The sequence below is a fragment of the Phocoena sinus genome, chromosome 2, assembly GCF_008692025.1.
Source record: "Phocoena sinus isolate mPhoSin1 chromosome 2, mPhoSin1.pri, whole genome shotgun sequence".
NCBI lineage: Eukaryota > Metazoa > Chordata > Mammalia > Artiodactyla > Phocoenidae > Phocoena > Phocoena sinus.
Genome location: NC_045764.1, coordinates 173,796,460 through 173,811,230, shown reverse-complemented (window position 1 = coordinate 173,811,230; position 14,771 = coordinate 173,796,460). Strand labels below are relative to the sequence as shown.

Sequence of the window (14,771 nt, the reverse complement as noted above, 5' to 3'; positions counted from 1 at the left end):
GGTTGAGAGTCCGCCTGCCGATGCAGGGGACGTGGGTTCGTGCCCCGGTCCGGGAAGATCCCACGTGCCACGGAGCGGCTGGGCCCGTGAGCCATGGCCGCTGAACCTGCGCGTCCGGAGCCTGTGCTCCGCAACGGGAGAGGCCACAACAGTGAGAGGCCCGCGTACCACACACACAAAACACACACACACACACACACACACACACACACACAGTGGAAAAGAACAATGAAATAAAAATATTTAAATGTTACTAATGTTTACCTTTGGCTGGCTCAACTACCCCTTCTCTCTGTTTCTATTTGTTATTTCATATAATCACATATTACTTTTATAATAATAACAGTCCTTCCGTTGTTTTTAAAAGAGGAAACCCGTCTTGATTTTAAGCTAAGGTCTGTGTCCCTCCTGCAGTTTCCACGACTGCCCCTGAAAGCAGTCAGAAGACAAGCCGCTCAGCCCTAGGTGTTCCTACGCTCACCAGGGAGGGCTGGAAAGTTCAGCACCTGGGACAGAGCCCCAAGGCCCCGTGGGAGCCCAGCAGGAGGGCAGAGAGCCACCCCAGGTGGCTGTCCACACCTTTCCTCTCTGGCCCTCCTGCTGGGTCCGTACAAGGCACTTGGGCCACACCTATCAGAGGAAACAGAACTGAAGCAGGAAAGAGACTGGTCCCCTGAGTCTGGCTGCTGCACATGGAAACAGTCCTTGTGACCCAGCAAGGGAGGACAGGCCGTCAGATTGTTGGTAAAAAGGAAGTAAAAACAAATATTGCACAGATCCCTTTACCCACATTATTAGCTGGGGAGAGACTGGCAAACATGCCGATACCAGTCACAGCAACATCTGCTCCTAATTGCTTCTCCCCCAGCATTCTCAGAACACGTCAGCTGGCGTCTGCCCTAGGAGAAAATCCGATATTTTTAACAAAGTCTTAAATCAGATGGCGTCCTTGATGAGTAATTTCTTACGTGTTTGCTCTTTGAGGCTAAAAACAGCACACCTCTAAGGGACGTGGCTGTCACCAGGGGCTGGTTGATCAGGAGGCCCCGCTTCAAACAGCATGACTAAGAGTTTCTAACTCCAGCAGCACTTTCCAATGTCTTCTTTCATTTATCATGTATTTATATCCCATATACAAGTGTTCAAGTGCTTTTAAAAGTCCACACATCCACTTCTTTATGGGTAACTTTTCTCTTTTCCAAATGTTCTTGTTTTTAAAAAGTCTCTTGTAAAAGAAAAATGTGTTTTTTTAAAAAAGAGTACATCTCTCTATGCTCTAATTCTCCCACTTGGGAAGTACTTTAGGCAAAATACCTACGTATAAAACATCCTGTTCTCTTTAAGGAAACTGTCTCTGGTTTTAGGTTCTCCTGCAAACACCAGCAGCCCCTTCCCACAGCCCGGGGGGAAGTGCCTTTCTGCAGCAGCCGGTCTGACGCACCAACTCGCCTTTCGAATCGGGCACTGGAGGTCTTGTCCCACCTCCTTCCATCCTGGCCACGCAGAACGGCCTCTGCTCAGTGACGACCTGATGGGGGGCTGCACCTGCCCAGGATGGGGCAGGAGGCGGCCCTGGAGGGGGATGCCTTTAGGCAGAGGCTTTGGCGCTGCAGAGGCAGCAGGCTAGAGCCCTTTGGCGTGGGACCACTGACTCCCCTGAATCCCTAATGGAGGAGGACACTCTCTGACGTTCCACACCCTCTTCTTTCAAGGTCAAGATCAATGCCGATATCATCATGAACTACCCTGTAGCATTCTAGTGGCTGTGTGCCTCCTTCAGACCAGGGCGGTGCTTCTCAGAGCTTGAAACAGCCATCCTGAAATCACTGAGCCCCCCAGAGGCAGGAGGCAGTCAGGCTCTTCCCCACTGCCCCTCCCTGAGCCCCTCTGCACCCCTGATCCCAGACCCCTGCTCACAAACCTCCCATGGCTCCCCGCTGCTGATCCAAACCCAGACTCACGGCATTAAAAACCTCTCTGCCCGGCCTGTCCCACTGCCTGGGGCCCACGCCTGGCCAAGTTGAGCAGGCCACTGGCCATGTACACACCTTGTATCCCCCACGTCGAGCAGGTCACTGGCCCTGCACACACGTTGTATCCCCCATCCCGTGTGACTGCCCTCTGCCTCCGTCCACTCATTCAGTCGCCCACGGTCTGATGAGTGCCTACTATGTGCCAGGCACTGTTCTAGGAGCTAGAAGTCAGCAGCAAACAAAACAGACAAAAATCCCTGCCCTGGAAGAGCTTACATTCGAGGGGATGGAGACAAGGCAAATAGACAAGTAAAATCCATAGTGTGCCGGGTGATCATAAGTGCTATGGGGAGAAAAGAGGTGGCAGGGGGACTAGTGAATGCCAGGGGTGGCTGGCATGGTGGTCTGGGAAGGCCTCACTGCAGAGGTGGCGTTTGAGCAGAACCCTGTAGGAGGGAGGGAGCCTCTCCATAGAAAACTGGGAGGAGAGCATTCCAGGCAGAAAGTGCAAAGGCCCTGAGGCAGGACTGTGCTGGTGTGTTCTAGGAAAGGCAAGGAGGCGGGTGGGGCTGAGGCTGAGCGGAGATCATGAGGCCTTGTGGGCCGCCCTAGGGACACAGCTTTTCCTGTGAGTGAGACCTGAGCCTGGAGGGTTCTGACCAGAAGAGTGACACATCTGACTTCCACTGTCACAGGCCAGGCCGGCTACTGTGTTGAGAACAAACCGTAAGGGGTCGGGGCTGGGGGGGGGTGTGTGGTGGGGGAAGACAGATACCAGAGAGGAAACTACTGCAATTATCTGAGCAAGAGACAACGGCAGCTTAAACCCGAGTTATGACTGGGTTTGCTGATGGTTTGGGTGTTGGGGGGATGACAGGAAGAGTGGAGAGAGGGATGATTCTGATGGTTTGGGCCTGAACAACCAGAAAGATGGAGTTGCCACTTTTTTTTTTTTTTTTTTTTTTTGGCCACACTGTGTGGCATGGGGGATCTTAGTTCCCTGGCCAGGGATCGAACCCATGCCCCCTGCATTGAGAACGTGGAGTCTTAACCACTGGACCGCCAGGGAAGTCCTGGACTTGCCATTTCCTAAGTTAGGGAAGCAACAGGAGTGGCAGGCTGTGGTGAAGGACGGGAGTGGACATCACTTCTCTGTGGGACTGACGGTGACCAGCCTTTAAGCCCCAACGGGAACACTGTCTCCTGCGAGAAGCCTTCCTTACACTGAGCTGAACTGAAAGCTCACCCGCTCTGAATGCCAGCCCCTCCCTCCCCGCCAGCCCTCCTCTCACTCACATACACACACACACAGAGCACTTCTCCACCCCACTTATTTGTATCCACATACTATTCCCCTGAGTCATCTGAGGCTGACTCATTTCATAACATCGGGAAGCATTTGCACACAGTAGGTACTCAACAAATATTTTTAGTAATATGCTGTATAGAATTGCACCTATGGTGCTTTAATAATCTAACAACTCAAGAATGTTCTTCCAAAACATCTAAAAATTATGCTTCCCACTGATTAAATATTAAGTGGTAATTATTCCATCTCAAGGGTCCTATATATAGATGCTGACCCACCTCCAATCATTCAAAATGTCCAGGCAAGCTCTCCTGGAAAGGCCATGTGAGGAAGAGGGGTGTTACCTTGCTGGTCCTTACGTCCCAAGCTTTCATTTCAGAGCTGAAGCCGCCACATACGAAAACGTTGTGGTCACTTGGATGAAATTTCAAGGTAGTGATTCTAAAGTCACTTTGACCACTGAATAGCTGGGTTCCTACAACACGAAAAGAGAAGAGAGGGTTAGAAACTACTCAGATCACAAACTAAATACCTTAACACTAAGATAACATCTGATATTGGAGCCACGGGAAAGCACAGCCCACCTGGGCCTGAGGCAGCCAATGGAGACTTTCTGGAAACACAACAGCAGCGGCATTTGCCCTCACTCTCTGGCCACCCTGTCCTCGATTAGCTGAATCCCCCCACCCCCAGGGATAAACGAGATGCCTGAATCCACCTTTTAGGTGCTCTGTAAACATTATGCACATCAACTCATTTCAAGCACATAATCCAGTTTGCAGTTGAAAAAACCAAGACTCAGGGAGACTGAATAACATTTCCAGAGCTACACAATTAATTTTGTTAGATTATTTACTGGGAGTCTAAAAACCAAAAGCAGGGGCTTCCCTGGTGGCACAGTGGTTGAGAGTCCGCCTGCCGATGCAGGGGACGCGGGTTCGTGCCCCGGTCCGGGAAAATCCCACATGCCGCGGAGCGGCTGGGCCTGTGAGCCATGGCCGCTGAGCCTGCACGTCCGGAGCCTATGCTCCGCACCAGGAGAGGCCACGGCAGTGAGAGGCCCACGTACCACAAAAAAAAAAAAAAAAAAAAAAAGCAGAATGCTCCAAAATGATTCTTTTTAGGATCAGCATCTTACAATCACACCCTCATGATAACCCATCAATGGTTTTCCATAGAGCGTGGCCAGTGGGGTGGCATCAGCGTCTGGGCGATAAATGAGAGTGTGACGTCACAGTGGCTCAGGCCACAGGTTGGAGGGGGTGCGTGGACCACCTTTTCTATCTGCCATGAAACTGCTGTCAACTGCTCCTGGATGCTGTGCAAACGTCTGCGTGCACACACATACCTCTGCTGTGGAAACTGTCTTCCTATCACTGAGCTCTCTTAGAGGTAAGCCATAAATACGCCAGAAATGTCGATCATTTAGAACAGGTCAGACTCGGGGAACAGATCTTTTGTGCTGAGCCCAGGTCTCGAAAGCCAGCATGCTTTCCTCTACACGGTGCCACGGCCCAGGAGGGACAACCTTGAAACCCTTCCCCTGGACTGAGGCAGTGGGCAGTTAGGGACATAAGAAGCTAGATACCAATGCAACGCCAAGATCTCAAGCATCATCTCCTCTTACGGGGACCCAGGAAGTACACTTGGTCCTTCAATTCAGAGAGCGCTTCCGGAAGGCTGCCCTGCTCCGTGTTTAGGACCCCACTGTAGTTAAATGCTCCACCGGCTCACCAGGTAAGGAAACGAAAGGCATCAATTGGTCCTCTTGAGAGTTACAGCAGAAGCCTTGACAAATCCAATTTGCCTAGATCCTTGGTCTCCAAACTTGTCTAACAGTACATCCCCCAGCCATGAGAAACCCTTAGGCACATACCGCCTATTATTTATGTGCTACTGTACCAATATATTATGAGTATAAAAGCAATTACCAAAAAAAGAACATTTTGAAAGATGAGACAGGATAAAGTAAACAATATTTTAAAATATATTTTAATATGCCATTTACTAAGAGTATCAATAAACCTCTTGGAAATTATTAAATCAAATGAGTTATAATAACTTTAGTAGAGCAACAGGACTGAATATGCTTCCACTTTTTTAAAACGTAGGGACCTTTTTGTGACTCAGTGACTTGACAGTAGCCCGGTTACAGCTTAAGTTTACACACTGAAGTCTGTCAGAGCCCCAAAGCCTCCTTCCAGAGATGTGAGGACCCAGAATGGAAGACGTTTACCACTAGCAACAGGGGAGACATTTTCCGCTTCCATCTACCACTGATGCAAAGGATTTTGTGAACAATTTGCTAATAAAGCTCCATTTCCCCTAATGCCAAATAATGGCTCCTGCCACTAATCAGCAGGTATTACTGTATATTCTCCTATTTCTAACAACCTAATTCAAAATCCACTGAAATTTTCATTTACAGGATTTTAAAGCAGGATTAGAAAAACACTGTTCCCAGGTTAACAGTGCTGACACTGAAGTTTTTAATAGGTGACACGTTCACATCGTTTTTGGCAACAAAAATTACAGTGGTATAAACAATTAAAAACATCTGTTTTCAAAGTGTTCTCTCCAAAGTGCAGATTTCTTGGAAAGAGGCTACTCTCTTGTTCTTTGTTCAAGCATCACCTTTACCTTGATGGATGATTAAGTGTGTTGATTTTTTTCTAATATCTTCTAAGGGCCTACAATTGGCAGTCAGTTGTCATCAGGGAAAACTCTGGAAACACTTGGCTTTTTGTAAATGAAGACTCTATACCTCTTTAAGCTCAACAAGCCCCTTAACTATTTTGCTACAAAATGCAACTCACAAAGATTTCCACGGTCATCCTATGTCATCACAATGCTGTCAAGACCTGGCCAGTTTGGGTCGTTGCACTGAGTACGGTGACGGGACTATAGACAGCAGCCTAGCTGTCCGAGCTGAGAGAGCAGTTAAGGCAGATGTGGTTCTCTGGGATGTTGAAAAGCCATTTCCAACTGGAATGATAAATAGCATTCTGTGGCAAGAGGGACAAAGCTTGATATCCGTTCTTAAATTACAGGAGTATTAAAGAAGGACTGACGTGAACAAAGATAGGGAAGACGTGATTCACCAACAGGAAATGAGTTGTTCTAGGGGTAGTAAGGTAACTTCTTAAATTATACTAATATTGCTGTCATAATACTGTTTTTCTAATAAGTAAAGAACTCTTCTATAAAAGCATGAGGAAGATGAGCAGACTTGTCGTATTCTGTGTGCTGTGTCCCTCTTATTAGGTCAAGAGACAAGCAACACTCTCAAGTAGACCAAAAAAATCACTTCCCGAGGAATTAGTCTAATTGGAAACCTGGTATTCCCAGTTCTTATTCTTCTTTTCCTTTCCTGAAACTTGTCTGGGACCCAAACTCTTCCTCGCCTTTTCTGCTACACTTCGGGGTCAGAAAGCAATCGTGACATGTCCGGTTAGCAAGCCCCCCGCCCAGGGAGGATGGAGCAGGGGGCCGCCCGCCCGTGCGGTACTGCGTGCCCTGGGGATGGGCTTCGTGCCTGCAGCGCTGGCTTCAGGAGCTTCGCTCCAGCCAGGGGGCTGGGGGAGCCACATGGGGGCTAAGGGCGAGGGACTATCATTACATCCCTTCGATGGAAAAGGAGCACAGATGTCGCTGCGACCCTCACACCGGCGCAAGAAGGCCCCTGTAGGCCAGAAGTCTTCTCTCCAGACAGATACAGCTGCGCCTAATGCCGACTCCTTGCTCATTTGGAACTCAATGCCAACCCTTAAGTCCAAAAGGAAAAACAAACTCTATATGCCTGGAGAAAAAATTCTCCCTGTTTCTTGGACCATAGCATATACCATATGCTTATTTCAGGAAAAGCAGTGAATTAGCCATGTTTTTTTCAAAAAGTGCCGTGACAGTCTTGCCAATAATGGGGGAAAAGGATGAGAGGAAAAGTGAAAGTCGAGTTGCTAAAAGATAATGACTGAACTTTTTTGCTGAAAAAATGTATTTCTGACTACGTTATTCATCCTCAATCCCCCAAAGAGATTGAGAGAGAATCTATGTCTTTTAAGTACTAAAATTTTCCAGTTAGAAGACAAGCTGTAATTTCTATTTTTTCCTACTTTTACTTGTAATAACTAGGCCTTCACTGTACTTCTTTGTTAAAAGGGACCAAAATGAAATTTTTCCATTTTTGAATAATAATTACAGATACCTATTGGGAAACACGAGGTAAGGAGGTCTGGGGCGAGACTGTGCCTCAGAAATCAGGACCCCAGCCATTGTCACCCAGCAACCTGTTCAAAGTGGGAGGTGATACAGCAGAGGGGTGGGGAGTCACATACACCCGGGTCCCACCCCAGCTCTGTCACTTCTAGTGGAGCGACCTTGGGCAGGGCCCTTCCCTGCTGTGTCACACGCCCTCATAAACACACGTCTGTCGGGAGGGCTGTACGGAACGCATTCTAGAGGGCCTGGCAGACAGCAAACAACAAAGGGGAGAACTCTTACAGTTTGAAAAAAACTAAACCTCAAATTATTGAATTCACCCTTAGTTAAACTGAAAGCTAAAACCAAGGGATATGAGTTTTTAAGAGCAGGGAACTTGAGAGATTACTGACGTTGAGTTTTTGTTCTGAGGCTATGAGAATACAATGCCTTGGGCTGCCTTTACATTTAGTTAAAGAGATACAAATAAAGGCTGGTAAATATTTATCAGAAACTGTCTTGAAGGTGATAGCCACACTGGAGGTGAAGGTCCTTTGCTGTCAGATGTGTTCCTACTCTGCAACTTTTCATAAATGGAGTAGCTTTTTTTGTTTGTTGTTTTTGTTTTTTTTAATTTTTCTTTATTTTCTTTATTTTTTTTACTTTTATTTGTGGCTGCATTGGGTCTTCGTTGCTGTGCGCGGGCTTTCTCTAGTTGTGGGGAGCGGAGGCTGCTCTTCCTTGCAGTGCACAGACTTCTCACTGTGGTGTCTTCTCTTGTTGCGGAGCACAGGCTCTAGACGCGCGGGCTTCAGTAGCTGTGGCTCGCAGGCTCTACAGCGCAGGCTCAGTAGTTGTGGCGCACAGGCTTAGTTGCTCCGCAGCATGTGGGATCTTCCCGGACCAGGGCTCGAACCCGTGTCCCCTGCATTGACAGGCGGATTCTTAACCACTGTGCCACCAGGGAAGCCGGGAGTAGCTTGTTTATCGCATCCCCTCCTGGGCAATGCTACTTTGAGCACAATGGTTAGTTGTATATAACCTTTAACCGTGAGACTTATCTGGCTTGTTTACATGTTTGTTATGGAAAATTCCATTTATTCACTGCATACTGCTTATAAGAAACCGAGTTTTAAAATATTTAGTCCACTAACACTGACTTTATTGATCTTGTTCTAATGAACTCAACCAGTATAAAAGAACTGTTCAGACTCTCTTGGAGTTAGGAAAAATCACTTCTTTTCCTCCTTGAATCCATAATGATACAAATAAACTATAAATCGCCATTAAAACAAAAACCTGTTTAAGACAGAATGGAGAAACTCAACTGGGTCTCTTGACACGACTAGCGCTGGCAATGCACCGTCACCAATATTGCTATGATAAGGCAGCTGGTAACACTGGCCGTGTTCCTCCTCAGGGAGCCCCCCTCTTTCTCAGGTGGAGACACTGAGCTTCCCAAGGTGACCACCTGCGTGGCCAGGCAACACTGCCTGTCAACCCTAACGCCTACCCTGTGGGACCCTATGCTCACGAGGGCTCCAGGGCCCTGAGGGGCCTCCTCTGTCCCAGCACGTCTGGCCCCCGGCCCAGTTCCTGGCACATAAGAAGCACTTGACACAGGTCAGGTGAAACCCAAGTATGGGTCCGCAAGAAAGAGCAGGGAAGCTCATGCCCTCCTCTCCAGAGAGATGGCGCCTATCGCCTCCAGGCCTGCCTGGGGCTTGCACGTGTCATGCCACAACCCTGCGTGGGAGGTGTAATTACCCCATTTCTCAGCATTGGGGGAATGAGGGATGGAAGCCCAGAGAGGTGAGGCCTCGTCCAGGGCCTTGCGAGTCGGCCACGCTGGGGCAGAGGCTGGACCCCTGCGACCCCGGAGCCCGCCCGCGAGCGATTCGTGACCTTTCCTTCCGCTGAGCTCTGCACGCACATCACAGGCTCGGGAGCCGGTAGGGGAGATGCTGACGAGGGATTGGCTGGTGCTGTCGGCTGGTGGTGATTGAGCTCGTGTTCCCAGGCAGGCGGTGTATGACTCACTCCGTGAAAATCAATATCGTTACACTCATCCTCTGGGAAGTATTCAGCCAGCCGTAAATTTAACCCTCCTGGCTCAAAGTTAACGAAGAAAGGAGCTTACTAACTTTCAAATCAAACTCTGTGAATCAGAAACGAGCGCCATCTTGGCACGCCGGGCAGAGTCCCGGGGAGGGTCCAGGCCAGAGTCAGACAGGCCCGCGTCTGCACGCTCCCTGTAGGTAAGCCAGCAGCCCCGGGATCCGCCGGCAAGCCTCTCAGATCCGTGGGCTCCTAATACGTGAACTCAGGAGAATAAATCTTACCTTCAGGGCTTGTTGTGAGAATTAGAAATAATGCACGTAAGACAGCAAGCCCCAGACAAACGACAGGCCCGACAGACAGCAGTGCAGCAGCAGTAGTAGTCACAGAAGAAACAGCAGTAACTGTTGTAGAAATTTCTTTCATATCAAGTTTGGTCACTGCATTTCATTAACTGGACAAGACTGAATTTTCCAAAATTAAAAAAAAAAAAAAAGTTCTCAACTTGCAAACAGGTCCCAAAGGTACAACTTAAGTTGGTTTTCTGGGACTCAGAAGTCACCACCAGGACAACGAACAAGCCGTGACTGTGTTTAGCCTCCGGGGTCAGTCAACAGAGGTCGTCCTACCTACAAAGGGAGCCAAACTGCAGCCACTTCTCCAAAGCCAAGTGAGCCCCTGACACTCTTCTCCGGGCTTTTAATATGGACGCTTCTCACCCTTCCTCTGACAAGTGTTTTAAAATCGTCAGGGCAAACATTTCTCCTGCTGGAACGGCGGCTGTCGATAGCCGGAGAAGCACCCTTCAGCCAGTCTGGGCACGCTTTCTTCCCAGAGGCCCCGAGTTATCCTCGGCAGGTGGTGAGCCAGCTGCCCGGGTGAGAGCGGGCTCCCCCGGAGTCGGCTTAAGCAAACTGTTTGGTCACAGCCCAGAAACACACGTGCTTGAGGGCACCCACTCTTGTCCTTGAACAGCCAAAGCCTCTGCCAGTCACACGGGCCGGAGCTGAACCCCAGCTCTGTCACTGCAAATCATCAAACGCTCCAAGCCTCAGTTTCTGAGCCCATGAAATGGGGATAAAAATACTTCCCCCATAGGTTAGCATGAAGACTAACTATGTAATAAGCAGAGAGCCTAACATCCACTTATTCATTCTGGCTTGATACAGGCCAGGCAGGGTGCCAGGAACCAGGGCTACACGGCTCACAGCCTGGCCCACAGTGAGCACCCAGCCAATTCGTCACTCCCCTTTTCCTTGGAGCATTCCTGTGATGGAGGCGCCAGTCATGATGCAAAAACAAGGGAGACACCAGAAGACACTTCTTGGAAAAGAAAAGTCATGATCATTTATGGGTCCAGTCCCAGTCGGCCACTTGGGCCCACGCACCATGACCCCCACGGAAAGACACAGGGACCCCAGAGCAGAAGGAGCCAGGCAGGGGCGGGGGCAGCAGGCGCGGGAAGCGGGGTCTGAGTGAAGAGGACGCCCGCTCAAGTGAAAGGCGCGTGCCGACCCATCACGAGGAGGAAGCTGCTACCCCGCTCAGGCCATTTTGTCATGGAGCAGCGGAAGACGTAGGAGAGGCTGGGAGACCCTGAAAGGCGGTCTTCCTGCTGGTCTGCCCCCAGACCCACACGTAGGATCAAGAGCCACACCAGTAAGCTGGCTCGGGGGGACCTCTGGGGGCTTTTGGAACTGAGCCAGCAAAGCTGCCCCATTTGGGGACATGGTCCAGCCACTGCGGCTCTCTGGATGCTCAGAGGAACGCGGCCATGATTTCCTACCTTCTGAAGGGCCTTGTGGGGCAGGGGCGGGGAAGGGAAGGGCAGCCTTTGCTGAGTGCTTGCCGTGCAGCAGGCACTCTGGATACGTTATCCCAGCTGTTCCCCTCCGTGACCCCAGCTGCTGGGCATTGCTACCCGTCTCACAGATGCGGAAACGGAAGTAAAGGAAGCTTCCCCAAGGACGCCCGGCTTGGGTAGGTGGAAGAGACGTGTCTGCACCCCATCCAAGTTCCTCCTACCACACTGGGCTGCCTCCAGCATCCGGGAGCTGGGGCCGGGTGGCACGGCCTGGATGCCCTGGATGGGCTGGACACACGTCAGGAGAGCTGACTGGGCACAGGAAGGAGGACAGGGTGCCCTGCCCATCCAGGGCCCTGGAGGCTCCAGGGAAAGGACCATCTCCTTTGCAGCCAACAAATGCAAAGTTCGAGGCCTCACACGCCTCCGAGGCCTTAACATCCAGGCTGGGGGCGATGGTCTAAGGGGTGGAATCTGCAAGAACCAGTACCACTTAGAACTGAACGAGCTCAAGCTCTTCGGGGGCTTTTGAGGAGACTGGCTGATGTGGTGTGCCAGACAGCTGACTCATAAAGCAGGCGGCACTCGGGGCCCCGGTGGAGTAGAAGACCAGCGCTCCCCGAGGCCACCTCAGCCTAATGCACCAGAGACGTTTCGTTAGGAAGATTACAGACTGAAATGATAGCACCAGAAATAATGAACCTGTGAGCAGATTTTATTTAAGTGTTGATTCATGGTTGTTCTCTAAGCCAACAGCCCGTCAGAACTATAAATGAACGAGATAAAATGTTGCTGGCCCTCCGTATTTCAGGCCGGGTATTGACGTTTTAGAATCCACAGATTTTTAACTGTATTGACTGAGGAACCAGGATAAATGGCCTTGGCGCCAAATTCCCATTAACGACAATGGGCACCGAGTGACTAATTCCCAGAGCGCTGCGGTGAGAACGCCCTGCGTTGCTTTCTCCTGGCGGGGAGTTCTAATTAGATTGAAATGGAACAGCCAAATCACCAAGGGCGGAAAGAGGCAAAGCAAGTGAAAAGGAAGATCAGAGTCGGTGACGAGAAAGGACAGAAGTCCAACGAGGCCGAGAGCCACGGGGGCTGTACACAGCCCCCGCACACCCTGGGCCAGGTGGGGTGCCGGAATGCGGCGTGGGCGTGCATGCAGACCCCACTCCGGCGGCCCCTGATGAACCCACCCCCGCCTGGCAAGGGCCTCCTCAGCTCTGCCTCATGTGCATGCACGCTGAGCAGCTGCTCCGAGCCAGGCCTGGCCAGGTGACAGAGACACAAAGACCACCTGGATGGGCCCCATCCTCAAGGAGCTCCCACACTAGCCATGGAGATGGACACAGAAACCAACAACCCCTCAGTGACAGAGGCCCCACCCAGGGGCTGGAGGTCTTCCCCAAGGGCAAGGCCAGACCCCTGGACCCTACCCACCAAGCAACAAAGGACATCCAGCACACTGACCACGGTAGCCCCAGCCCAGGTCCTGTACAAGTAGCTGCTGAATGAATGAGAGTGGGCCTTCAATAGGCGAACCAGGTGGTGAGCCCATTCCCAGCAGAGGGGTGGAGGGCAAAAGTGCCCCCTCACCTCCCTGGGGGGATGGCAAAGCCCTGAGGGCAGGACCATGCTTTCCCTGTCCCACCCAACACACCACAGCTAGAGGAGCAGCTGGGACCGGGCCAGACAATGTTCCCTCCAGCGAGTTCTACCACCAGCTGGGCAGGGCTGCCATATCCCCTCCTGAAGCTCCCCACCCAGCCTCGGGTCACCCCCAACCCGCTACAGCCACCAGGGAGACCTGCCCAGGGTGCACTGGAGCCATGATTCTCTCCTGCTCCAAACTCAGCAATGGCCCCCTACTGCCACCTGCTGTGGCAGTGCCTAACTGGCCAGGTGAGAGGACTCTCTTTGAACGTCTGAAAATGTCAGAGCCCCCCCACCACTCACTCACTCACACACACACACACACACACACACACACACACACACACACACACACACACACAATGGCAGTGTCTGCTTAACATCTGTTGATTGAGAAGATAGATCATGACAAAGGGCCGCTAGGAATCCATTAATGTTATCAAATGAACTTGTATTTGATTAACACGACAGCATCACCAGCATGTGAGAAGCATCCCTTCTCCACTCTTGGGCAGACAGCGCAGGTACCCATGGGTGCTCAGTGACACTGGACTGGGGAGCGGCATCTGGGGAATGCACACCCCACAGGCCAGGAAGCGCATGGAGCCCGAGCTCCCATTCCTGCACCCCCAAACTCACTTCCCCCAGCTCCCTGCACCCCACACTCCCACACACACCACGTGGTTCATGTTCCTGAACTCCGTCCTCATTCCATCTGCTGAGAACCCACTTCCCTCCCCCTCCCCAGCCCCACTCCATCCTGATTCTCTGTCCCCCAGTTCCTGCCTCAGCTTGGGTCCCACTTCCTCCAGGAAGCCTTCCTTGATCTCCCAGGCTAGATGTCCTTGTGGTTCCTATGTCTCTCTCCATCACTGCACCCTGGGACTCTCTGCGGTTCTGTCTCCCCCAGCGGATGTGAGCTCCTCCAGGGTGGATCCTGGGACTTTTTCACTGTGTCTCCAATACCGAGCATGGCTTATTGGACACACAGGTAGCAAAGTATAACAGTCAGGTAGCCAGCTTCGGAGCCTGGCAGACCTGTGTGCATCCTGGTTCAGCCGCTTCCTGGCTGTGCCCGTGCCTGTGTGTGACGAGGGGATTCCGGTGGTGCCAGTCTCAAAGGGTGAATGGGGCCTCATTGTTAAGCTGCAGAGGAAGGCCTTGCACACAGTCGGTGCTCAGTGACAGTACCTACTGCTGGCGTCAGCGACCCAACTGCCACCGTCACCCAGTGGCACCAAACCCCCTAAGCCTCGACTCCCTCTCAGAGGGGCTCACAGGAAGATCATGGTCTTTGTTGCCAAAAAGAACACCGTACACTCAGCACTGCGTAAAGGGCACAGGGTTTGCAGCTGCACGGACGTGGCTCCGAATCCCCACGTGCCTTGCACCACTGGGAGGCCCTGAGCCAGTCACTCGCCCCTTGGAGCCTCAGTCTAGTCACCTGTGAAATGGGGAAAACAACGGCTGGCGGGATTGAAATGTGTGCAAAGCCTGTGGCACAGTACCAGCCGCCGACACAGCCAACAGCCTGGTCAACACCCCTACTGACAGCACACGGGGCCCAGTCAAAGGAGCTGCATGGCCTCAAAAGGGTCGTCCCTCAGTGACCCAGCAAGAGAGGAGGACACTCCAGGTGAGCGACAAACCCGCTGCATCCAAGCTGCGGGGCGGAGCTGGGTGGCTGGACCCCGGAGTGATCATCCCCTGTTTGCCAGGCTCTGGGAGAGGCACGGACCCCAGGACCACCACAGCTGGGCCAGGCAGGCAG

General features: G+C 51.5%; 1 protein-coding gene across 2 annotated transcripts in view; it reads right to left on the bottom strand.

The window, feature by feature from the left end:
• Window positions 1-14,771, bottom strand: part of WDR25 (WD repeat domain 25) — a 143,122-nt gene that overhangs the window by 42,819 nt on the left and 85,532 nt on the right. For both annotated transcript variants that reach the window (XM_032624163.1, XM_032624164.1), the window contains exon 4: window positions 3,627-3,757. In XM_032624163.1, the coding sequence (XP_032480054.1) occupies window positions 3,627-3,757 (131 nt within the window). The remainder of the gene's footprint in view (window positions 1-3,626; window positions 3,758-14,771) is intronic.